At 39.0% G+C, this 25,934-nt stretch overlaps 1 protein-coding gene across 11 annotated transcripts in view; it reads right to left on the bottom strand.

Annotated features, from left to right (window-relative positions):
• The window catches only part of DYNC1I1 (dynein cytoplasmic 1 intermediate chain 1), a 237,304-nt gene that overhangs the window by 76,527 nt on the left and 134,843 nt on the right, over positions 1-25,934 (bottom strand). For 10 of the 11 annotated variants that reach the window (XM_072412905.1, XM_072412903.1, XM_072412913.1 and 7 more), the window contains 4 exons: positions 10,490-10,636; positions 6,648-6,761; positions 5,634-5,767; positions 3,620-3,764 (listed from right to left, as the gene is read on the bottom strand). In XM_072412905.1, coding sequence (XP_072269006.1) covers positions 3,620-3,764; positions 5,634-5,767; positions 6,648-6,761; positions 10,490-10,636 — 540 coding nt within the window. Of the gene's footprint in view, positions 1-2,312; positions 3,030-3,619; positions 3,765-5,633; positions 5,768-6,647; positions 6,762-10,489; positions 10,637-25,934 lie in introns of those variants that run through there. The other variant, XM_072412914.1, reaches the window with a different exon arrangement.

Genomic DNA, 25,934 nt, shown 5'->3' with positions numbered 1-25,934 from the left:
TGGGCTTCCCCAGGGCTACATGACTGTATACAATTAGTAGACAGATGCTGGACAAACGTCCATACACCTTAACAATTTCAACTGCATCTATCTCCAGATTAGTAACATTGTTACCATAGATCAACATTTAATGGATTTACGTTAATATACCTAAACAACTTCAACTGCATCTGTCTCCATATAAGTAATATTGCTACCATAGAGCCACATCTTAAACCCTGTGACTAGCCTTCAAACCTCTGTCTTCGGCCTATTATATTCGATGATTTAGTAAATCTCTCCAAAATCCATATATTGGAACTACTTGACTGGACTCATCCTCGAACCCATAATCTCTAACCTTGATTCCATTTGTACCAAGCACTATTTTCCATTATGATTCTCCCCTGAATTACCACTAATCGTATGCAGTCACGTACCCCTGAAGAAGCCAAACCCGGGCGAAACGCATCGGGAACATATACGGAAACAATATGACATCACACGGTCATATTATTTTATTGTGCTAGTACCACCGTTTAGTGGAATACCCTACTTCTGTGAACTACAACAGAACTAGGGGATACACACAAAAGTTTTTGTTTTCTTTTTGCTTATATGTATGAAGTTGTTATGTATGAACTTAATACATATAAATACAATTTACTTTGACTCACTACTCTGGAGCCTCAAACCTCTTTCTTTGCTCTCTCCTTGCAATCACTTAAGAGATTTAGAACTCCTTTGATGAACTAACTAATATATCAGCAGTAATAATAATTATTATAAAACTCACCTGGAAGTGTTGTATTTTTTAGGTTCATTAGCTGGAGGTTTCACTTTATTACAGCTAAGACCATGTTAGCAGAACATATGAGTATTCAATGACTTTTTTACAGCTTAAGTGTACTGGATCCCCTTTTGTGTTGTTTTGTATATTAACCTGCCCATGTGTACCTTTACCTTTTTGGTAGTTCCCATCACTTTCCATATGAAGGTAGCTGGAAGTCTTCAGCTGCCTTATAAAGTTAATGGCTTCTGATGGCTTGCTGAACTCCTAAAGAGGAAAGGGCCATCACTGATAGGTGAAGTGAATAACACTGATTTCATATACCAAATCTCATTACAACAGCACTTCTCAAGGGGTGGGAGGGCAGCTAATGAAAAGTCATTGTGCTGTGTTAGAAGCACCTATTGAGCAAGCATAAGGATCTGGCTGACAATTTTACATGGGGAAAAGTTGTGAGGGCTAGACAACTGGGTCAGATTATCTGCAAATAGCAGGTTTTGTGAAGTATTCCGGGTAAGCAGTAGTTACTATCAAAATTGATTTATTGATCCATCTTATCTATGAGCATAGGGAGGATTAGCCCATCTGGTCCAATTCTATAGAAGAATCACTGTAGCACAAATTGCAGAAAAACGTAATCCTAGCCAGCAGAGAAAGGTGTCAGAACACACAGTTTGCTGTGCTGCAGGACGAGTAGTAGAGGACTGGTCACAGTGCCAACAATTTCCCCTGCTTACCACTGAAAGCAGCAAATGGTTTAATATTTTGGCTTATTAATGAATGTCAAATAGCTGGGACCTCAGAGAGTTTAGAGTTGAGGGCCACACCTATTAGCGGTGCCTTAATACAGCAGTGTGGCCTTCACAGGTACAGTATCTGCAGATGTCGGCAACTAAAACTTTTGTTTTTAACCTGAGTATTTGAAGTGGATCAGTTTGTTTGTTTTTGCAATGTAGGCTAAAAGTGTGCTAAAGACCTCCTTTGTATTGATCTGTCTATGTAAACTTTCCCTTTTTGCTAGTTTTCAGCAGATCAGAGTGGCAGCCATTGTTAATTTTCTATTTATTTTGGCGACAGTTGCTTTAATTAAAAATCCATTTCGTACTCAATGTGCTGCAGTTCATACAACACAAGAAAGACTGTAGATCAAAATAACATGAAAACAAAAAGAGAAGAAATATACAATAACTGCTTTACATGTTAGCACCACATACCGATCAGTTATTTTGTCTCCCTGTTTTGCTTTTTGTTCTCTTACAAATCACGTCGCAGGCAGTCAAGCTGTACTGCAATTTTCTTTTCTAGAGGAGTGTGGAATGTGAATTCTTAGTTTTGTCTTTGAAAACTGAAATACGTTTGGTTTCTTCGGCAACTCAAAATAAAGTGCTTAATGACTACAATGTGCTTTGTATATCCTGAAACTTTAATTTAATCTGCAATTAATGGAAGACTTGTTTTAATAGGCTTAATACAATTAAGAAAACGATTGCATTTCTGAATGAAATGTTTGTGCAGATTAAATTATAGTAGACGTGCGCTCAGTGGAAACACAGATTGCTCATATAACTTTGGTATGAGGATTACAGAACAAGGTCTGCGATGGTTAGGGGCCCCTTGTTACGTTGGCTTCTTTATGGTGCGTTCATTGGGCCTGATTTATTAAAGCTCTCCAAGCCTGGAGAGGATACACTTTCATCAGTGAAGCTGAGTGATCCAGCAAACCCGGAATGGATTTCATCAAAGTCATTTGCTAGCAAATGTTTTGAATCCTGGATCAGATCCATTCCAGGTTTGTGTGGTGTGCTGCAGGAGGGTTCCTTGCCACTTACTGTACTTGTGAGTTTGGGGTGCTGTTCCAAATAAATGGCACACAATCTGCTGGGTAGTGCAAAAAATTACTGCAATGCATAGGTCTGAATAGCCCCTGAAAGTGACTCCTTAAGGAAGTGTAAAACCTGCTTCAAAACTCCCTGGAGTAAGAATCTTATACTTGTCCACCAGCCCATGCATTGAAGCTTTGCTTTCTTGAGGAGCTTCTGGAGCAGATACTTTCTGACACCTCCAAGTGTCACTTCCAAATGTCCATTTTGGTCATTCTCTTTCCTCCCTGTGACCCAAATGTCACTGCAGGGCACATGATGGCTTTATTTGAAGATACAACACTCAGAAAAATTGCTTTGTTGCTCTATATCAAGAAAATGTCAGGAATTTATTCACAAAGACTTGTAAAGTTCCTTAAATGTCATCTCCTTAGTTTATTCTGCAAATAATCACATATGCATCAATATAAAACAAGTTTTTTAACTTATTCAGACGAACCTTCAGAGAGATCTTAGTAAATGATATCATGTTGCATTAGGTGTGAAATATTATCGTGTATTACGCACAGCATATCATTAGAACTCCTGGGCTTTCATATAGCAGCACATGTAAGAATCCTGTTTAATAATAAGATTCCAACTGCTCTGACACATGTTATATATTACCAAGGACCGAGAAAATCATAGTTTAGAATGTTCAGCTTGACAGAAAATGAAAAAATCATTTTCAGGCAGCTACGCAGGCAACACTTGCATTGCAAACCTTATGTGAAATTTTAGCTTTTATATAAGGGATGATGAGAATTTATTATAAAGAAGGGTTACAAGTAATAACAATGGACAAAATAGTTAAACTTCTGTGTGTTACTTAAGTAGCATCTTATATTTTCATTTATATATTAGAAGATTAAAAATGGACTGTATACTGTGACCCCCACAACTTTAATTTTATTAAAGTGCCAATAGATCTTGTATACAAAAACTTTGCCCAATTAATGTGTTGTGCTTGTGTGTGAACTTCAGGACTTACCTTTGTTGTCCACAGTTTTACTGTCCAGTCAAAGGATGAAGTCAAGAAGAGATGGGAAAAGTCAATGGATCCCACTGCACTGTGGCAGTTGATTCCGGTTATGGGCCCTTGGTGACCTTCAAACACCTCACTGATCCCGGCTTTGCTGTGGGCACATTAGAAAGAGGGTGTCAGTTATTTATCAAATACCTTAAAATAATATCTTTGCTCCAAAGCCCACTGACTAGAACACAGTCTTGCTTCTCCATCTCCTCCACCACTCTGTTCAGCTGCTGGATGTAGAAAAACTTCTGTACTTCTGAGTAAGTAGGGGACATGAAGCCTGATTTATTAACCTGCCTAGCGGTAACCCCGAGTGTGACTTGGGGTAGAAAAAAGTTGCTTAAGCGGTAACCCCGAGTCACACTCGGGGTAGGTAATTCTATGGGAGGTAATAGTAAATACAGCCTTACCTGATCTGCCGGCGTCCCGCTTCGTCCATTGCCGTGATCTCCATCCTCTTCTCTCTTCCTCCGGCCGGCTTCTGCATCCGATGAGTCACCGGGGAGTTCCCGGAGACGTTAGTGCGAGTGTATGTTGCCGGCAGGGCGGGCCGGGAAATTCAAAATCGATTTGTATTGCATTCAATACAAAATAACTGTATTGAATGCAATACATTGGATTTATATGTGTAAAAGCAGTGCATTGTTTTCAAGAACATTTATTTTACAGTATATATATTAGTATGAGTATATTATGTATTTTTTAAATATATAGATTATTAAAGGGATTCAATTTATTATTTTTACATGATTTTGTGTTTCAAACTTTTTTATACTATTATATTATACTGTAAAATAAATTTTCATGAAAAACAATGTACGTTTTTAGACATAAAAAACCGTAAAGAAATGAACCGTTAGGGAGGTTAAAACTTTCCAAGGCTGGAAATGATACACTTTCATCACTGAAGCTGGGTGATCCAGAAAAACCTAGAATGGATCTGGTCCATGACTGAAAACATTCCAATAGCAAATTACTTTTGGGAAATCCATTTCAGGATTGCTGGATCACCCAGCTTTACTGATGAAAGTGTATCCTCTCCAGTCTTGGACAACTTTAATAAGTCAGGCTCATGGAGCGCATTCCTCTTCATTTCATGTGCAGTGCTAATACTTGCAGCCTGCTCAAGGCGGAAGTCAGCCTATGGCTCTGCTATCCGGAGTTTATATAAAAGATATTTTCCTTGCTGGGCAGAGAAATAGGGACTCCAGCTTTCTACTTGCTCAACTCTTTTGCCCCTCTCCTCCCTACATACCCTTTTTTGTAGCTGCAGGGAAAGTTGCAACAGAGAATACTATATAACAACGTATCTCCACCAGGGTTCAATGAAACCAAAGGAAGGGTTCCTCCAGAAGTTGCTAGGGGTCTTTGAGCAATGAGCAGTTTGTGCCTCTCAGGTCATTTTAGGTGTCTTCAAAGATCTTTTTGGCTATCTGTAAGGGTGACATTTTTCCCAATGGTCAGCAATGTAAGAGGTGTTCTTTCCACTAACCACCAGGCTAATGTACTGTGAGCTGTGGACAGAGAAATCATAGCAGGGGTTCCCTGAAGACCTGAAAGTTATTTCAAGGGCTCCCCCATGTTAAAAAGTTTGAGAAAGGCTGTTAAAGTGTCACGCAGATAACAGCTATTATCAGGCTGTTCACATCACATCCAAGACAGAGGTGCCAATCAGCAGTCTAAACCTTATGGGTGTCCACACAAGGAGGATTTCACAGCTAATAACATGCATTAAATCAATAAAATGCAATTATAAACCTGTGGAGTGTAAAGTTGATGAATGAACTGGTCTAACAGCAGTTTTTTTTAACTTCTGCAAACCAATACTTACATAAACTCCCAATTCTCTACTGATCTACTGTGTTGACAGCTTGCCTCCAACCACTACAAATTCAACCTGTCTTTACTAAACAGTGCATCTCTCAAAATAGAGAATTCTAATAACGATCTGCAATGAAATGGCTCTTTATACCTTCCATGACGACAGGCTGTGTAAACGGTCCCCTCCTCACTTCCGACTACAAAATTATTAACATCTCCTGTAGGAAAGGCCATCCCAGTAACTGCCACCGGTTTGGATTTATTGTAGACAAGTTCCATGCTTTCCTAAAATAAACATAAAATCCTTCATTACAGGGAGAAATTCCTAATCATGTTTATGCATTGCAGGGTCAAGTCAGACAAAAAAACGTAAAAGTTGTTTTATACTGGTTTTATTGATTTACCTTTTGCTAATTTTAATTAATGCTTCATTACATATAAAGATTTATTCAGCTATAAATATTTTCCAATGTGGTTTTAGAGACATTTCTAAGTTTGTCATTGTATGTGGTTTCCTCTCTGAAGGGGGAAATTCCTTGCCCCTGAAATGCATTAAATTTTTCTGGCACGTTTAAATTAATCCTATTCTGAGCTTTTGCAAATAGAGTGGTGCTTCTATTGTTTTATTGTGCCTGGAGATTTTGCCATGGACCATGTACATGAGTCCTGGCTAAATAGAACTGCGGGCTAGCTCCAAATATATTCTGAAAGAACATATCCACATCATCCAGCCCTCCTCACCACTAACCCATTATTGAGGTTGTTCTTTCTGTCTGGATTACTGCTTCACTTCCTGTCACCATTAATATTGGTACAGGGTGGGAGACATGCATGGACTCTATTTTTAAAAAACACGATCTTCTAGCATTTTTGTGTAGTATGTCCATCCAAGAGAGAAAATAATCCATATTAGATTTTACTGCTATCTAAAATTCAACTTTAAGACCTTTGTGCCTTCTCTGATTTAGGCGGTAGCAGGGACAGCGTCATCCAACCTTCTAACATTGTTCTTCACTCATTAGTGCAAACATAAATAAACACAAGTTTTCTTGCTAGTAGAAAAGTTAAACTTTCCTTTTTGTAAGAATGTAATGCAGCTGGTAACAGATTGTGCCAATTAGGGCATTAGACAGAGTGGTTTTCATGGGGCAGAGCCGGCACTCACCTGCGGAGTTGAGAGCATATCCAAACTCCAGGAGCACAATTTCCCATCCGTGGAAACGGTAATCAGGTTGTGCGCATTTTGTGTTCCCACTACATTCACGCAGTAGATGGGATGCTGTTAAAAGACAAGCAAAGCTGTTTAAAGTTCATATGATCTGTGACTGTACTGGCAAGACGCTGTAAATACAGAATGTTTTTCTTGAGAATTCTCCGGTGCAAATGTTTGAAACATAATGATTACATTAATGATACTAAAATAAGGTCAACTGTAATCTTTTACACCGCAGACCTTTTTTTCTCATTATAGCTAGGTTTGGATTTACCATTAAAGCTAAAGCAAAAGTCTCTCGTTCCTTCACAGTGGGTCCCTCTGTAGGGGTTTCTGGGGCCCAGTTTAATGCAGCAGAAGAGAAAGCTGGCTTCTCTAGAAGTGAGGGCTAAGGTTAAATGTTCTTCTCTTGTATCATCCCAGTGTCAAAATAAGCAAATTACACCTGCCATTGGGAGAGGGGCTCCCAGCAAAGGTACCAAATATTTTAACCCAGAATTTGGCCTTAAGCATGAGGTAAGGAGGAGGCTTTTTCCCTATATAATTATTGGCCACACATTTTCTATCATCAACAGTAAAAGCCATTGTCAATGTTATGTTTACATTATCAAAATAGTTTGAGCTGAGTTAGGACCAGAAAAAAAAGAAAATGTATACAAATATTTCTAAAGCCGATCTAAAGTTCCACTAAAAATATGTAATCAGGCAGGACTTTATTACAGAAAGAGACAGGTGATGTCCCTTCTGAAAAAAGCATTCTTGTCTGATTGCTCGTTTTATCTGTGGTAGCCGGGACTTCATTTGGCAGGTGGAAGTTACAAAAGCAAGTACGCAGGAGTTATGTCAACCTGGCCTGGCCAATAAAGATGGCCGAATATTGCAACAAGGAAAAGGAGATGAAAAAAGTTGGCAACACCTGCAAGGTAATGGGGGCAGGTGAGTATAACAGGGCTTAGTTCTGCTTTAACAGAAAACCTGTTTAGTCAAGGGAATCATTGACAAAACTCTAAGGCTGCGTACACACATGTAATAATTGTCGTTGGAATGGATCTTTAACAATCTTTTCCAAAGAAAAAAGACTAAACTGGCGCTGTACATACAGCACCGCTCTACTTTATAGAGAGGGGAGAACGACTCAGCAGGACCCTGCTGCGCTCTGTCCCCTTCAATTCTATTACGATTGTTCGTATCCCTGTACATAAGCCAGATTCTCATTTGATATCAGCCCTGAGGCACTTATCAGCCAATATGCATCTGATGTGTGTAGCCTAAGACTAGCTGCATCCACGTATGTTATGATTTGTGAATGATTTTTGCCTGGGGATGCTTAATGAGATAAAAAAAAAGCTTCTTTCTGTCCTCACTTTACAGTGCTCTGGGCTGGCATAGCTGAATAACAACCACACCCCTGAATATCTAAACACTTGCTTTGCAGATTAGGAGCAGGGGTGTGTCAGAACAGATTTGTAACTGAGAGCTGTTTTCTGAGTGCACTGGATTTTACAACGGTGACTTTTAGACTTCACAGCTATATAACACATTGCAAAAATTCGATAACAGCAAAGTAAAGTTACGACTGTAAAAACAGGCGTTGTACCAATATTGTGGCTGCATATCAATTTCTGTGACTTTAGTTAGGCTTTGTCTAGTTTTGGTAAATTGAACTTCTAGCTAGCATCCTTTACTTCCCACAAACTCCAGTACTAAGATTTTGTTCGTGTATTTTGTAGCTTCTACATTTAGCTTTGAGATTACAAAACAGAAAATCTTGGTAAGTACGTGTTTACTTTACTTCCTGAACTGTCTTGGAACCTATAAAAATTACAGCATTATATAATACAAATAGCAACTAGGAAATAATGATCTTGTAGCGCTCCTCCTCATTCTCCAAATAGTCCAGCAGACCAGTGTCCTTATACTATATCTAGTTTTTTCTAACATAACAATACAGAGAGGCATTGATCAAAACTGTTGTTTGCAGGTGCAAACCTAGTGCTTATTTTTTTTGCATTTTTTTTTAATGCAAATGTGAGAGAGTCATATCTGTGCAATTTAAGTAATAAATTAGCCACTGCGAAAATTAACATATCTGCATGTGTTTAAAGGATGCTTCTTAGGATTTCTAAGTTCTGCAACAGTTCTCAGAATAAATTGCCTTGCTAAATCAATCTTCACACAGTCATAATTTGGCTGAACAATCAATTAGAACTAAATCTGTTGCTTTGTTTGCAAACCAGACCTAAAGATTCATGATAACTTTTTTTTGCATTCAAATTGCACAATAATTCATATGCAACTGCTTAATAACTGTACTGTACTGTACTGTGCCTAGGGGGATATTTATCAATACTATTGTGGTTGCTAAGCTGTTTCATTTTATATGTTAAACTTATTATCTGTACACAAGTTGTATATTAAATTAGACGCAATTGGCATATCAGTATCTTTTTAGAAAATGCTTCTAAACTAAAATAATTTACAAACGAGGTGCTGGCAGATGTGGCAAAAGGTAGAAAAGAGCGATGGTCACTGCTTGGCTTTACAATCACACAGAATTCTATCTGACACTTTAGTTACAAAACAGACTTGAAGATTCTTTCTGACATTTTTGCAAACAATCTGCTAATTAATCAATACACAAGTGCTTCAATAAATGCCTATTTGTGAGTGCTCATTGTTGTGCTGTACAGCAGTGGTCCCCAAGCTTTTTGACAGCAGGGCCCTGTAACATAGAATAACATTTTGCTGCGGCGCCGGTACATGTACAGCTTACACTACTCGGCTATTCTCAGCAGCTCGGCCTCCTGTCAGCACATTAGCTGAGAATAGCAGAGCAGTGTTAGAGAGTTGGTGTTGGAGTGCACAACATGAATTGTATAAAATTAGCACTTATTATATATTCCATTTCAAATAATGGGTTCAATATGACTGTTGATGAGCCTTAATGGGGGTTGCCTTTGAAATGTCAAGGCAGGCAAATCTAGCAGGATGACTCCAGCTGGGGTTGGGATCCAAAGGAACTGGAAGGAAAGATAACACCTCCTTGAACAGGAAGATCATACCATACCAGGTGTGAGGTATGGGGGTTGTGCATGGAAGCATCTACTTCAAAGACTTCTCCAATCATCCTGCCTGGTGTATAAACATACCTGGTGGCAGAGCTGCTGGGAATGGCAGAGAAGTGTAAGCCTTACATCCATTTCTCTGCCATTCTCAGCAGCTGCTGTGTAAGCAGTGTGAGGGGAGCCGCCCGCACTCCTGCTGTAACACTGTCACTAGCTTTGGAGCAAGGAGGGCCACCAGTGCCGGAGCTTCTGCCTCCTGTCATTTGCAGCCCCCAAGTCACCAGCCACAGCCCAGCACCGGTCTGCAGCCCGGGGGGTTGGGGACCACTGCTGTACACTATGCATCAGATTGTTCTGTATTGTGGTGTATTTGAGTTCTATTTAAATTGAATATCAGTGCAGCACAATACATACTAAATATACCTGGGTATTATTGTGGAAGGTGTTAATGCACTTAAATGTGTGAAAATAAATGTGGCCTCAAAAATTTTAAATTTAGAGTCATCCTGGTAACTGGCACATCCATCCACACACAAAACATTTGATATAAACTACTGAGCATTACAAGGCAATTGACACGGAGCAATGGTTATATGAACAGTGCAGTGACTTAGCGCAAACACCTGTGAAAGATGATTGGTTGGTCTTGGTAATGCCCAAGAAAAAGGTGTGTGTGTATGGGGGGGGGGGGGTGTTATAACAGACCATAAGTGATTCTATCATCCTTACAGTGTGTGCTGCAGCAGAAAGTGGTGTCCTTTGAACCGGAGTCCTCCGATGGCTGCGATTATCCCAAAGGACTATCTGTCCAGAGTAGGTTCCACCGATTAGAAGATTTGGATGAAAGCGAGCAAAGCAAACCGACATGACGGATGACTGCAAGGCAAAAGAGAAATCATTAGCTCAGCCAACGTGAATAACAAAGTTCCCAATATTTGGCATGGTACTTTAATGGGATATTTAGGTCTCATACAAACTGCCTTCAGCTGGTATAGGAGTGGTGTGCACTGAAAGTTTCCAGTATATTTTGAGCAGTTTTCTTGAAGCCTTTTGAGAGGTTCTGAGGAAAATACATACCCATTGTCATACTTACCTCTTCCTCACTAAAGAGCAGGCATCTCTCTCCTGTGCATGCAGACAGTTCTGACGCTGGGCGTGCCTCTGTTTCCAAGCTTTATCAATTCCGCCCAATGCGCTGGCCAATCAGAAAATAGCCTCTTAACCAGCCCTGGCTATTTAGCTAGCTCACAGACTGGACTCTGTGTTCGTGCAATGTTTCTCCATTGTGCCGAGCTCCTAGTTCTTTGTGCTGGTTCCTGTAAACCTTTTGGCTACCTCTGTCTAGCTCCTGGGTTAGCCCATCGTTGCCCAGTCAGTTGGTTCCCAGCCAACTTCCCCGTGCTGTTGCAGTGTTCCTGTCTGTCTGTGGATATCCCTGAGTCACCTGTGCCTCCTGTTGCTTCCAGTGTCTCCTGTGTTCCCTGTGCCGGCAGTGGTCCCTGTATCATCTGTGTCTGTCTCCTAAATCCCTGGCGTGTGACCTGACCTCTCTTGCTTGCTGCCTGCCTCAACCCCGCTTTCCTCGACTGTCCTTCTGCTTTGTGATTTGATACAGTAATTTGCCTTCCTTGGTGTGCCCAAGGACAGCAAACTGGCAGTAACTAGCAGTGCAACATCCTCACCATCAGAGGCTCTGGAGAAGACCTGGTTACTGCTTGGACTCTGCACCTTGGCCATTCTCAGGGCTCACACCACCTCCGTGCAAGCTGTAGTGCCCCCTAGTGGTCCTGTCTCTCCATGCATGACACCTTTAGGGAAGACAGCATATCTGTCCTGCTGCCCATGTTCCAAACTTTGCTCCGTTGCTGAGAAATAGTCCCCAGAATTCTGCTGTGAAATCAATACTTTAGGATGTATTTGTCCTCCTCCACTCATTCCCTCTATGCAGCAACATATTTGTAATGCTCATTCCTTCAAATCAGAAGTTTGGGCACAGAATTAAAGGGTGTTTTTTTTATGTTTTGTTTTTTTTTTTACATGCAAAAATTGAAAATTGAGAAGTTAGTAACACTTTGAGCCTGATTCATTAAAGCTCTCCAAAGCTGGAGAGGATACACTTTCATCACTGAAGCTAGGTAAACCAACAAACCTGCAATGAATCTGGTCCAGGATTCAACACATTTACTAGCAAATAGTCAACGACTTTAAAGAAATCCATTCCAGATTTTCTGGATCACCCAGCTTTACTGATGAAAGTGTATCCTCTCCAGCCTTGGAGAACTTTTATAAACCAGGCCCTTTATTGGAAGCGTTGGCTGTACACAAACTCCTAAAAGTCTTTCAACAATTTTTAAGAAATGCTTAAAAATTATAGATTTTTTTAGCTGAGAGTAAGCACTATAAAAATCTGTGTTTAACATCCCCAATTTGGAGCTGAAGGTGCCTAAAAGGCTGCTTGGAGCCTTAAAAATACTATATGAAAGCTCTCTGTACACTCTTTTCTTACCCAATCTAAACCTTGCAAGTACCAACCATAACTGAAAGACCAAACTTTGCAATTACAGCGTATTTCCTATATTTTACCTTCCAAGTAGGCAACTTTTCTACCCAATGTGTATAATCTGTGTGTATCCCATCAGCCCAATGCCCATTAAAGCTGGAGACACACATTAGAAAGTAGTGCTACAATTTACAAGGGACCAGACATGAATGTCTCAGTGCAAGGAACATGCTGAGAGGGGAAGAGAGAGAAGAGTGATAAGGGGATGAGCTCATCAGTCTGCTGCTTTCCAATACTGTTCAGTCACAGGGTGGAAGGAGGATGATCTGTACGTAAAACTGCAGCAGATAACTTCTGAAAGGCAGAGAGAACAGCACTGTGTGGCAAAGCTGTGCAAATGTTTCAGTGGGTGGGCAAAAATATAGATCCAATTGGCAAGCTAATGCTATATACACGGTGGCCCAAAAGTTACTATACACTTTTAATGAATTCCTAAAAATGACACAGGAAAATTAGTTTATTCATATTTTTAGCATCTACAAAGGAGTCATTGCAGTTTTTTTTGCTAGGCGTGCCATCACTTTCAAGTGCCTTGAGTCCAGTTGTAGAGCTCCACATGAGTGCCTCCATTTTTGCTACCTTTCAGCCACCTTTGGACGCAAGCTTTTTCGACGTAGGAGTGATTCACACATTTCCTCACGAGCATCATATACTTCTGCTAGAAGTTTTTGAACAACCTGAAGTTGGTAGGGGTAGAGCTTTATCACTCTCCGAAGCATCAGCTGAATCGAGCTTTTGTTGATGCAGAGTTCCAGTGCAACCCTCTGGATGGACTTTCCCTGGCTTTGCCCAAATGCCTGCTGCAGAAGTTCAGTGTTTTCATCGGTGGTGGTAGTAGCAGGCCTTCTTCCGCTTGGTTTGTCAAGAACAGATCCTGTTCACGCTGAACAGGGACTGAAAAACTTCTTGCCAAACGGCAATTTTGTAACGCTGCTCCAATAGTAATTGGTGAGCCATGGTTAAGGGAATGTTAAGCTTACAAAAATTGCAAAGCCTAGGTTGTCATAAGCTGAAATAGAAAAAAGGAAGTGTGTAGAGACTTTTGGGACACCCTGTATGTATTTCATATGTGTATTTAGCTGCTTGTTTGAACTTCAGTTTTTAAATTATTATGCCTGATGGATAATTTTTCATCTGCCTTAAGCCTTAATATTTCAACTACTTATCTTTCTTCAAATCCCACATTTATTTTGGCAATGTTATATTATTATGGCTGTGCAGATAAATGTATTTGAATTTGGGAAGAGAATGATAGCAACAAAAGGAGAGAAAAGGGAAGAAGAGAAAAATAAAAAAGAGAGAGGGAGACAGTAAGAGAACATAAGTAGATGAAGAAGATGAAGATAAAAGAATGGAAACATTTTAAGGGTATTTACAGAATGTATTTTCTTAGATAAGTGAGAAAGCAGCATAACGATACCCTGCAGTCACAGAAGAGGCCTGTTTTATTAAATATCAACAAGACTAAAGAAGATAGACTATCATGGGAGAACCTGGGGGATGCAACAAACCAGGAAGGGATCTGGTTCTCCCATGATAGTCTATCTTCTCCAGTCATGACAACTTAATTGTTCCCAGTTTTCTGGGTTAAAAAGCACCCTGCAAAAGACTTTCATTACAGGGTCTAAGTGGACACAATTTAAAAGAATAGTAGCCAGAGTCAGGCTTTAATTTGGCCTTTTTTGCTACTGCATATTTACAGTAAAAGAAAAAATGTATTTTCATAGTTGAGCTGCTTATTTGATTGCGGAGATATCCTAGAAGTCACCAGTGACAGTAAGCTAAGACGTGTTTTCCAGGATCCCCGTGAAGAAAGTCTGTGTTCCATCAGGATTTTTATGTCCTCAGACATGGCAGGGCCAATGGAAGACAATGAAAACATTTGTAATCTGGTCAGGTCATCATGTGGTCTTAATATTAACGTGTCCTTGCACAAGACTCCAGCAGACTTACAACATTAAAAATACACAGGGATTATGGAAACAAATTAAACAGACTTTCCAGCAAAGTAATATCCTGGGTCTGTGCAGCACATGAATGCTCTTTTCATAGGAAAGTTTTGTGTGGGTAACACTGTGGTTGCCACTTTTGTATACAGGAGATTGGTGCAAAGATACTGTGCAAGGATGAAGGGAAATTTAAGCTAAAGCACAGGCATTTTTTTTCTTTTTTTCTTTTTGATTGGCACAAAAAAGATTGCAAGCTCACAACCAGAAATAAGTAATTTATAATGCAGTGCATTGCCCCTGATCAACTGGTTCACGAGAGTCAATAAGTTGAAGGAAGGGGATACTAAAATTGGGCTCACAGCACCCATTTTGCATTGGTACCAAGGTATATGTCAGTGGACTATATACTATGCCTTTTGTTTGACAATAGATAGCTTATTATCCTCACAAATGGCCAAAAGAAATAACCAGTTTCACTACACCCCTTCCATCACTAAGACTTTAATAGGGTTTGCTGCAAAGGCTTACAAAACATCTGAAAACCGAACCCACAGACACAGAAATAGATCTCTATTTAAGATTTTAAAGCAGACCTATCAGAAAAATGTTTACTTTACATAAAAAGGTACACAAGACTTTAATGTAAGGTAAAAATTATCTTCTTTTATAGGGTGGAGTTTAAAATCCTTTTTAAAAAAAAAAAAAAAAAAACACTTCTGTATTTATTGCCACTGTGACAAAGACAGAACAGTAGTGCAGAGCCCCCTGTGATACTCATGTCATGCATCCCAGGAGGCTTCTGGCTGCTCTTTTTTCTTTTTCTTCAATGTGGAAAAAGAATATGTCTTTTTTTTCCCCATCTATCACATGCTACATCATCCAATCTCATGTCAGCACAGTGCGAGATTGGGTGACATAGGTAAAAGGTGGAAGAAGGGCAAAGAAAATGGCGGCACCCAGTACTTCCTCCACACCGTGACGAAGGAGGATTCCAGGACGACGCGGGACCCAATCCAGAAAACCTCTGGAGGGATCGATGGATCCCTGAAAGTAAAGGTGAGTTTTTTTTTTTACTTTCTTCTGCTTTATTAGGTTTTGCTGCAAACCTTTACAAAACTTCTTCAAACCAAACTCACACAGATATCTATATTTAAGATTTTATTGCTTTCTATGCCCCATAAGGGAGTTAAATATTTTTTCCTTCTAGTCTAAGTGCCAGGTATCAGACTGAACAGGAAGAAAAGACTAGTCTCCTCTATGGGGACACACAGCATTCTATTCCCTCCCCACTCTATCCAAAAGTAAAAACAAAGGTTTTTGATGGATTTCAGTATAAAAGAGGTGGTTTGAAAACACATAAATATTTGTTGGTGTTTTTTTTTCGGTTGCTTTTGGCTAAACCCCCTATAAAGTATATGCAGACCCTAATGATTAACTTCAGTTATTTGCTTCAAATGGAGCATTAAATAAAACCATTGAAGGTTTTCTATCTAAAAGGAAAAGAATACCAGAAGTCCTGTAATCTCTGTGTACCTGTGTACTCCGTGGTTTTATCTTAAATGGTTATTGGCCCTATCCAGTTTACCTTTGTGGTCTACAGAAGACCTCTTCTTGTTATTATCTCTATAACATGGGGAGAGGTGTTCTGCTGTCTTAACACACTGCCTGTCCTAGGGTGACAACTCTGCTCCTTCATAGATACAATACACTGAGTGATTGTGTCACCCTAGAATGGGAAATGTGTTACTGGCAGGTAAGAAGGTGAAGCTGATGTAGCCACCACATCAAGATGCAAAATATAACACTTTGTTCTTGAGTTTTGATTTATATTCACATGAAACAAGCTGTAGTTCCCTGTGCTGTTACAAAGTGCTCTACCAAAGTATGACAAGAAAGAAAAGGTTTCATGTAAATCTTCCTTTTGGATTGCCTCCATGCTGGCATTTGACAGCACTGATTGGACCCCACATTTTCCATTAGCACCAAGGAATTTCCCGTCTATATATGACAAGTATTTTATTTTTGTTTCTGGAGGGGTACTAAAATATCCTCAAAAAAAAAACATTACAGGAAATAACTGTTCTTTTACCTGTTTGTGTAAACGTTACAGCAGATCAATCCATTTATTTCACTACACTGGAGCACAAGGTTTTTGTGAACTTTGCAGAATATATAAAAAGCGGGAGTTGATATTTACTGCCTACTGCCGTGTAAAATAAAACGTGATCCACTTTAAAAGCTTTTACATATATCCCCTGCCAGTAGAGCTCCACGTCAACTTATATTTATCTATAAATACATCATCGTAGACAACCTGCATATATCAAGCTGAAAGTTTACATTTCTATTGCACAGCAGCAACAGCTTGTTTAAGTATTATAAATCTGCATTAATGGTAAAGGTCTCTATCCAAAACCGATATTTCAGTTTCTTTCTTGCTTGCAGGAAATTCTTTATAGATTGTGTAGATTTGTTCACCTTTTGTGCCCATATCATCTTTCTTATTATTATTATTTACACAGGGGGTTCACATTGGTAGTAAAATTAACACATGATGGGGTAAAGGAACTAGATATGTGAATAAGTATCTGAACCTGAACCTGACTTCAATGTGGAAAAACTGACTTCATGCAAGAAACATTGTAGGTATCAGGGTGTCCATTCCATGTTTTGACTGCATACATTGGCCTTGATTTATTAAAGCTCTCTCCAAGGCTGAAGAGGATACACTTTCATTAGCAAAGCTGGGTGATCCATCAAATCTGGAATGGATCTGGTCAAGGTTTGAAAACATTCAGCTTCAGTGATGAAAGTTTATCATCTCCAGCCTTGGAGAAATTTAATAAATCAGGCCCATTATCAGCAAAACTTTTACTAGTGGTGTCTATTTGCAACATACTATTTTTTTTATAAATCATTAAAAAAATTATTCAAATAAAATTCTCGTACTTGCTTGAACTTGAAAATGCAATGTATTTTTTTAGCATGCTGTTTATACAGACATATGACCAACAACCATTTTCATTTATTATACTAGAATTGGTAGTCCTGACATGGGTTGTAGTGTAATTGTAAAAGCTTGTAAAAAATATTCTTCTAATGGAACTACATGGATGTAATGCAATTTCGTGTCTCTACTATTTTCCAATCAAACCAGAAGGGCTCAGCCATGTGACTGGCATCACTTGACACATAACAGCTTTTGAACAGGTTATGGGCCCAGCTACAGACAATGTTCTAAACATGGCTGAAAATATAGGAGATATGGCAAAACAGTTCTTGAAAAATCAAAGGTCAGAAAGCATGTACAACCTGACAAATAAGAAGGACCAGTAGTGGAATTTAAAGTAAAGATGATGCTGATGGAAGAGGATACATTGAAAGAGTATAAAAGAGCCCAGAAATAACCCACCTGCACCTGTGTGGACAGGGGAATATAAAATAAGCTCAAAGTACTCTACCTCTAAGCATAGATTATTCAATTGAGAACACACACAAGTGTATATGGCAAAAAATGTGGATAAAGCAAAGAAAGTAGATGAAAGAATAATTCCTAGCTTTAAACAATGCCTAATTAGAAAGCTACATCCAAATAAGCTAATGAAAGGTCAGAACAAGTGGGACTATGTAGGATGTACTTTCAAAATGAAAGAACACCTGTAGGATACAGGTGAAGAATTGCTGTATATTGCTCCTCACTGATCCCTATTTAATGCACAGCGCTGAATAATCTGTTGGCGCTATATAAATCCTGTTTATTAATAATAATCTCCCAAACACAGTTGTTGCAGTTCATATGCTGTTGTTTTTGTTCATATGCTTACCCTTAAATATCTTAGAGGCAAGCTTGTGATCAAATAGGTAAAAAAAAGTGTAATTAATTTAGGTTCTACTATATTATATATTATAATATTTTCCAAAAACAGGATGAGGACGTTGCAAAAAAATTAATAAATAGCGCTGAATGTAGACTAAGGATCTAGGAGATGTGTCCTACTACCTACATATTTAAATAAAACGGTTCCTGTTACATATAGTGATCCTTAAAACAATTTGCATGGCAGAATGTAAAGGTGTAAGAACACAAACAGAAATAGCTTAGCTAAAGTTGGAAGGAGAACAAGATCCACCTCGACCAGTGTTTCTAAACCACAGTTTAGTGGAGCCCCAGAAATCCTCCAGAGGTTGCTGGGGATTCCATGAGCAATTGTTACCCATCCGCCCGCAGATTGTCTTTCATGCAGCTTGCAGCATCCTCAGCCTCCCATTAGCTGTGCGGGGCAGTGCCTTTTTTTTTTTAGCATCCACTGCACTTACTCTGAGCTGTGTACAGCTGAAGGGGATTTCAGGAAATGTGCAGAAGCCAATCAGCAGAGTAGTACCTGGTTCCATCCTTGTCTTGCTATTGGCTGCTAGTCTCATTTATACCCTCCTGATTCCAGACTCTGGTTGCTGGATCCTCAGCCTTGTTACTGTTAGACTTGCTCAGTCACAGTCTGACTAATGGTGCCCTTTTGAATTCCGGACATGTGCTTGTACCTAGACTATGCTTGTCTGCCGCCTGCCCTGACCCGTGCTTGTACCTGGACTATGCTTGTGTTCTGCCTGCCCTCACCTGTGCTTGTACCTGGGCAATGCTTGTGTGCCACCTGCACTGTTTCCACACCGGGGCCTTCTGTCCTGCTCGCCCCTTGTGTGGGAAGCCTGAGGGCTGCGACCGGGTGTTCTTCCTTCAGCGAAGTTAGCCAGTGGCCATTATGGTCACCGGCCCATTATCCCTTGCGGTGTGCTCTGATATATGGGCTATCATATCTCTTATTTGCAGATGTATAGGAGAACTACCTCAAATGTACTGGAGTGTATTACATGAGTTATGTAAGTACCATAAACAGACTCAAGAAGCTCTCTTTATATTTAAATGGTGACCCAAAAGTATTATACATTTGAATTTTCCAATTAGGCAAAAACCTAATATTCCGTTCTCAGTGGCATTGTCTTTTTCAAAAGCTATGAATACATCTTGGCTTTTTATGCTCGTCATAGTAATTTGGTTGTGGCAGCAACTTGGAGATTTTGAGAAACCAATTTCTTAATTAAAAGCTTGCAAGCTAAAAAATCAATTCCAGAACTAGTAATAAGCAGAATGGGAAAAAAATGGAGTTGGATTGAATCCAGTCGGATCAGTCGAAAAATCTGACCAGATTTGGAAATTTCAAGTAATTTAGGTTTTTTAAAATCTATCAAAAAATTATTATGGGGAAAAATCATGGCTGTGGCTCGCCGTTGGTCTGAAATGACCCAAACCATCCCTAGTTTTATCTAAGCTCTGTCCCTGTCTAATAGAAAAAGGCACTATCTTTTATTGAGGGTGCACTGATGTCATTTCTGATTTGGACTGCAGCCCTATATAGAAGACAGAGCCAGCACAGCAGCCTCTCATTGAAGGTTCCCAAGCATGGGTACCTTTGCGCCTGCGCAGGATATCCTAACTTCAAATGTCAGCTTGGAGAGCTCAAATTCTGAGTTCCAATCTGAGTTCAGAATAGATTATTTCATTTGGAACTATCTGACCACTATTATCAAAAACTAAGTACATTGATGTCTGACAAAACTACCTCTAAAAACTACTGGAACAAAATTAATATTATTTTTAAACAGTATTTATATAGCTCCAACATATTATGTAGACCTGTACATTAAATAGGGGTTGCAAATGACAGACAGATACAGACAGTGACACAGGAGGAGGGGAGGACCCTGCCCCGAAGAGCTTATAATGTAGCAGGTGTAGGAAATATCACACAATAATAAGCACTCTTACACTATCACACGGTATGAAAGCACTATTACACATACAATATAATAGTGCTTACATATTGATAAGTCAATTGATAAGATAATAGCAAATGATATGATAAAAAGCCAAAGTTGGATAACTCTGAAAACAGATGGAACTTCTAAATGCTACTGATCTTCTCCAACCTCCAATTGACACTTTGGGATTGATTTATTCCAGGAATATAAATTAAGTGCATTTTCCTCCTTCAAGCGATACTTCACTTAGGTTTGTATACGACGTAGGTCATGTTCACAGTCATCCAAACATGTTCCAATGAAATATGCACATTTAAAAAAGAATGACAATTACTTGTGCAAATGTTAAAGTTTTTAGCAGTTAGGTTAAAATCTACTATTGTCTATTGAGCTGCAGTCATGTGCCTCTCTTCCATCTTTTTAGCATTCAGCTTTATACTTGTGGGTTGAAATAACAGACAGGTAACTATAATTTATACTAAGATGCCAGCATTGCCAGCCCTGCATTTCCCTCATAACAGGTTTGCGTTTTTTTGCCGGAAGAGCAAAGTTCTGTGTTGCAGTGGCATCAGCTACAAGCCACTCAAGTCAGAGTAACCAAATGGAACCAATTATGGCTGAAAGAAAACAGAACTGACTCAATAATTAATTTAAGCAGTCCCCTACTGTGAGCACATAATGAATGTGAGATGTCTGAAAACATGAAATGATAAATGTACTACTTCCAGAAAAAACACAGATTTACATTGTCTACTTGTCACTTCCAGTGAAAAATCACCAAACTGATGAAAAATGAGGAAAAAAATGGGTGTACCATGGTTATATTGTACTTAGATACTTATTACAGATTTGTTCAATCCCTTGTGGCTTCCTTGTGAATGGTCTATTTTGTAACTAGGTACTTTTCTAGTGCTGAAGATGGAAGAATCTGATTGATTACTGTAGATCTTTTGGTCTTTCCTGCAGTATTTAAAAAGTGTTTGAGGGGCAGATGGAATTTCTTACTTTTGGGCCCGTATAGTCAGGAGATGCTGGCAGTGGGATACAGCCCTGCTTAAATTCAGTGCTGCAAAGGGCACCTGCTTGGCCTGCACGGAGAACATAAAAGCATAAAAGGGACAGTTTGCCCCTTTTTGTTTACCAGACAGGGATACTTCAGTCATTTTGTAGGAAAATCCTGAAAGTGGGTGTATACTGAGCATATTTGTTTTACTCATTCTAAAGAATACTAATTGCCTGGATGTAAAGCTGATCACTTTTTTATTAGGTTCAGTCAAACAACTGAAACAAGCATGCAGCTAACTGCAAAACAAATTGTGCAGCAATTAGATGAACAACTGAGCTGCAGACTCATTCTGGGTCAGTGATTTAAAGGTACAAATTTTACATACAATGAAAAAAAATGAAATAATAACTTGAATGTACTATTGTTTTAAATTTCTTTTGTTCGTACAAAGGGTTTATTGTTACTTGTTTATGACATTTTTTTTATACTAAAACATTTGAAATTTTATCGGGTAAGGTAACAACAATAGCCAGCCATTATATGTACATTCCATCTACCCTGATACCGTCCTTCCATGATCTTAAAATCTTGGTGGAATCGTTCACCTTGCTCATCACTGACTGCACCAAGGTTTTCCAGGAAGTTAGAAGGATGGCCATGCAGAAAATGCACCTTGATGCTCTTATTGCAACCAAGCATTTTGTAGCTCTCCAAGAGTTTCTGGACAATTTATGTGTAATTATTTGCTTATTATGAGCTGCTGAATCTGTGGACCATCAAACACACCCCGCCTTTATTTTTTCAAATTAAATGCTATAAAATGCCAAAATGAGGTACCTGAAACAGTCTTCTTTAGTTGGCAAAGCTTTAACAAACTGCTTCATCAGAACCAGTTTCATGTGCAGAGGCAGGAATATAATATTCTTTCAACAAGTGGCTCATGTAGAATGTTTGGATCACCTGGTTTTAGGGCAGATCTTGGAGGCCAATTTCTCAAGTTCTGCTGTTCCACGTGCGCAGATAACAGGGATACTTGGTGTATCCGCATTGCTGACCAAGAAGGAAGCATACCATTTTAAGGTCAACACAGATGACCCAATTGAGTTGGTGAATATTGCAACAACTCAATGACTATCTTTATGTCTGCATATTCTTCACAAAGAGAAAATGAATGGCCAATTGGGACTGACCCAAAAAAAAATTGCCATTGTGAAGGAGGACACACTTTGAGCTATCGATGAATAGTCGCCATTTAGTTGAGTTATAGATTGGAAATCACAATCCCTCCATTAAACCAGGTATGTTTTGGTAATACACAAAGCTACTGTCAGTTCTTAACCTCCCTAGCGGTTCATTTCCTTCCGGTTTTATATGTCTAAAAGCGGTACATTGTTTTTCATGAACATTTATTTTACAGTATAATATAATAGTATCAGTATAATAAAGATCATGTAAAATAATAAATTGAATAAATTAATATATATATTTTAAATTGAAAAAAATATATTATAATCATATTATTTTATTGTACTGTAAAATAAATGTTCTTGAAAACAATGTACTGATTTTACATATATAAATCCAACGTATTGCATTCAATACAGTTATTTTGTATTGAATGGAATACAAATGGATTTTGAATTTCCCGCTCCGCCCCACTGGCAACGTACACACGCACCGACATCACTGGGAACTCCCCCGGTGACTCATTGTGTACAGAAGACGCCGAAGGAAGAAGACAGGGATTGCGTCGATGAACGGCGCGGGACGCCGGCAGATCAGGTAAGGCTGTATTTACTATTACTTCCCATAGGTTTACCCACCCCGGGTGTGACTTGGGGTTACTGCTTGCAGTAACTTTTTTCTACCTAAGTCACACTCGCGGTTACCACTAGGAAGGTTAAGTACTGCGGAAATGCAATTTCTCTGGTTCAAAAGTACGATACCTTTGTTCCTTTTTCAAGTAAGTTTTTCTCACGCAGTCTTGATGTTCTGAAGCCTTCCTCGATAATCACAAATCACTCAGATCATGCTGATCATATCCCTTACGAACAGAGTACTCTTCAATTTCAAACTCTTCATCATTGTTGTCACCTAGTTCATCACTATAATCATGTTCTTCAAGAGAGGGTAGTGTAACGAAAACCGGCACTGGGATTTCATCTGAATGAGCCACTGGGCGTATAGTCGATGGGATACTCTATGTTACATTTATTTTTCTTGTTATATCCTGAAGTTTTCACTATACAAAAGTAACAGTGACTGAAATGATCTCCTGGCTCTCGCCAAACCATAGATATATCAAATGCCATCCTATTACATGTTCCCTTTGTCCACATATGTAAACCCTCAACACACAGTTTGTACAACTTATGAGGAGCCCAAGACTTATCTTAATCACCAAGTTTAACTTTGAAATATGCTAAATAGGTTTACTCTTTAGGCACTTACAACGAGAAACAGCAGAGCCAGACATGATCTGAAGGAAAGGAAATACGTGTGTAAGTAGAAAAATCGATCTTTCTTATTCACTACATAGAGCAGCGCACAACCTCTGACCACACTGTCTTGCGTGTAAATAAATAGCCTAAACAAATCCACGCTACAGTAATCACAATAATAAAAGTGGTAGTGAAAAAACCTGATGTGCTAGAAAAAAACTAACTGCACTTTCAGAATCAGCATACCTATTTTAGTGTAAATAAGTTTAAAAATTGAAGTCAACAAAAAAGTTGTTCAAAATTGTTCCACGGTGTTATCTTTTAGTATAGGTCCAACATTTTGATGTAAAACTAAAAATCGCAGCAAGTTTTTCTAATACCTGCCAAGAGCCTCCTTTTTCTGAGAGGCTTTTTGAATACTTGGCATGGCACAAAGGATATAGCCCTCTGTAAGCAACAGCAGACTTTTTGACAGCAAAATCTCCAGACTTCAAGTGGTTAAAAAAGAAGCGTTTATTTAAGAAGAAGAAAGGAAGCGATGTGGACGTCTCTGGTTTCTGGTCTTCTGAAATGTTGCGGCTTTCTGAGTATGTCCCACAAACCACATGAAAGTGGCAGCATCAGGCTGAGCCACACGGCTGCTCTAGAGCCAGGAGTCGAGCTGTTCCACTTAGAACTTCAAACCAGCGAGCTCTTGATACGTGGCCACAAATTACATTTATTTTATTGGAAAAGTACTGAGCCTTGCTTTAGCTTAATGTCTCCCTTCTGTTCCATTTCATTTTCATTTTATGAAATGTTTATGTATATTTTTTAGAGATAACAGTAATCTGATAGTGATTACCAGTAGCTTTCAGTTATAAGTATTAACGTAAAGAAAAATTCTGACCAACACCTCAAGGATTACTCTATCCAAAACTCATACTAAGATTAAGGGTACAATAGTATAAAATAAAAAAAATAAAAAAAAAATCTGCTAAAATGTAAACTTCAGGCAACACATACCTACAGAAAACTTTAGCCTCTCATCATGTCCAAATGCTAGTTATTTCTGAATGTGTAAAACTTTGAATTCAGGTAAAGCCCAAGCTTACCTGTACCCATACGTTTATGTTGGTTATTATACTGGTTCATTATAATGATGAGCCAATAGGACAATCTGGAAACAAGCTTGTGGGACCAGCAATGTGTTAATGAAGGGTACTGAAAGCTGCTGCAGGTATGGGTAGTCCAACTTATGTCCCTGCTCTTCATACTTATTGACAGTTTTTAAACTAAAAGTGTTTCCTTAAATATTTTTTCATTTGCTAGAGTTTATATAGTGCAAACATATTACATAGCGCTTTACAAAGTCCATAGTCATGTCACCAGCTGTTCCTCAAAGGAGCTCACAGTCTAATGTCCCTACCATAGTAATATGTCATTAGCACAGTTTAAGGTTAGTTTGGGGAAAGCCAATTAACCCAACTGCATGTTTTTGGAATGTGGGAGAAACCCACGCAAACATGGGGAGAACCTGCAAACTCCATGCAAATAATGTCCTGGCCGAGATTCAATCCTGGGACCCAGCGCTGCAAAGGCCAGAGTGCTAACTACTGAGACACTGAGCTTTAGGTGGCATTTGTTCTTCTGTATTTGTTTCAATTAAAAATAAAATTTTAAGAAGGATATCTAGTTTATAACAGCTAATTGGTTTGCAAAGCTAGGAACTCAATAGGGGCAATATGAAGTGGTTGGTGGTCCATCCTGGTCAAAAATGAATGTATAGAGCTCATCCAGCCAGCACTAAAATGTTATTTTTGAGTGAGTTGGCCCTTAAATTTCAATGATGTGTGAAAGTTCATGATTACAGGAACACTCTTCTCAATGACACATTTGACTCCCAATTTTCTGTTGTGCCTCCATCAAGCCCACTAATGCCATGTACCTTTTTTGTGTTCTGGCTAGAAGGGTACAGATTCTCCATCCAATCCATACCTATTATTAATTTTGAATTTTTGGATCATCGCAACCCATTTCCAGAGATGGGGATAGATTTAAAATTACTTGGATGGGTCTGAGATTCTGTAACTGCATGCACCTCTAGATCTGGAGGAGAAGACAACTTTCTCTCATGCCATCACCCGCTGGCAACCGGCAGATATTAGAGAAGGTTCATAAAATAATATTGGCTTTCTAGAGGATCCCTGACTGTAAAGGTTCTCATTTATTCAGGTTTTGTAGTAATTAGTCAGTCATATCCATCTGCATTTACAAGAACCAGCTGAATGTGACTAATTACTGTTATATATATACCAGGAACCCTGGTATTACATTGGTTAAAGAGTAGAGGAAGGTAGAGGAAAAGCAGGGTGAATGTCCTAATGCTGCAATTTTTCTCGGATTGTTTTGGAAATTCCTCTAT

Source organism: Pyxicephalus adspersus, chromosome 5 (assembly GCF_032062135.1).
Source record: "Pyxicephalus adspersus chromosome 5, UCB_Pads_2.0, whole genome shotgun sequence".
In the NCBI taxonomy this organism is placed as follows: domain Eukaryota; kingdom Metazoa; phylum Chordata; class Amphibia; order Anura; family Pyxicephalidae; genus Pyxicephalus; species Pyxicephalus adspersus.
Note: the sequence above shows the minus strand (reverse complement) of the source record. Positions and strands in the feature narration are given on the sequence as shown.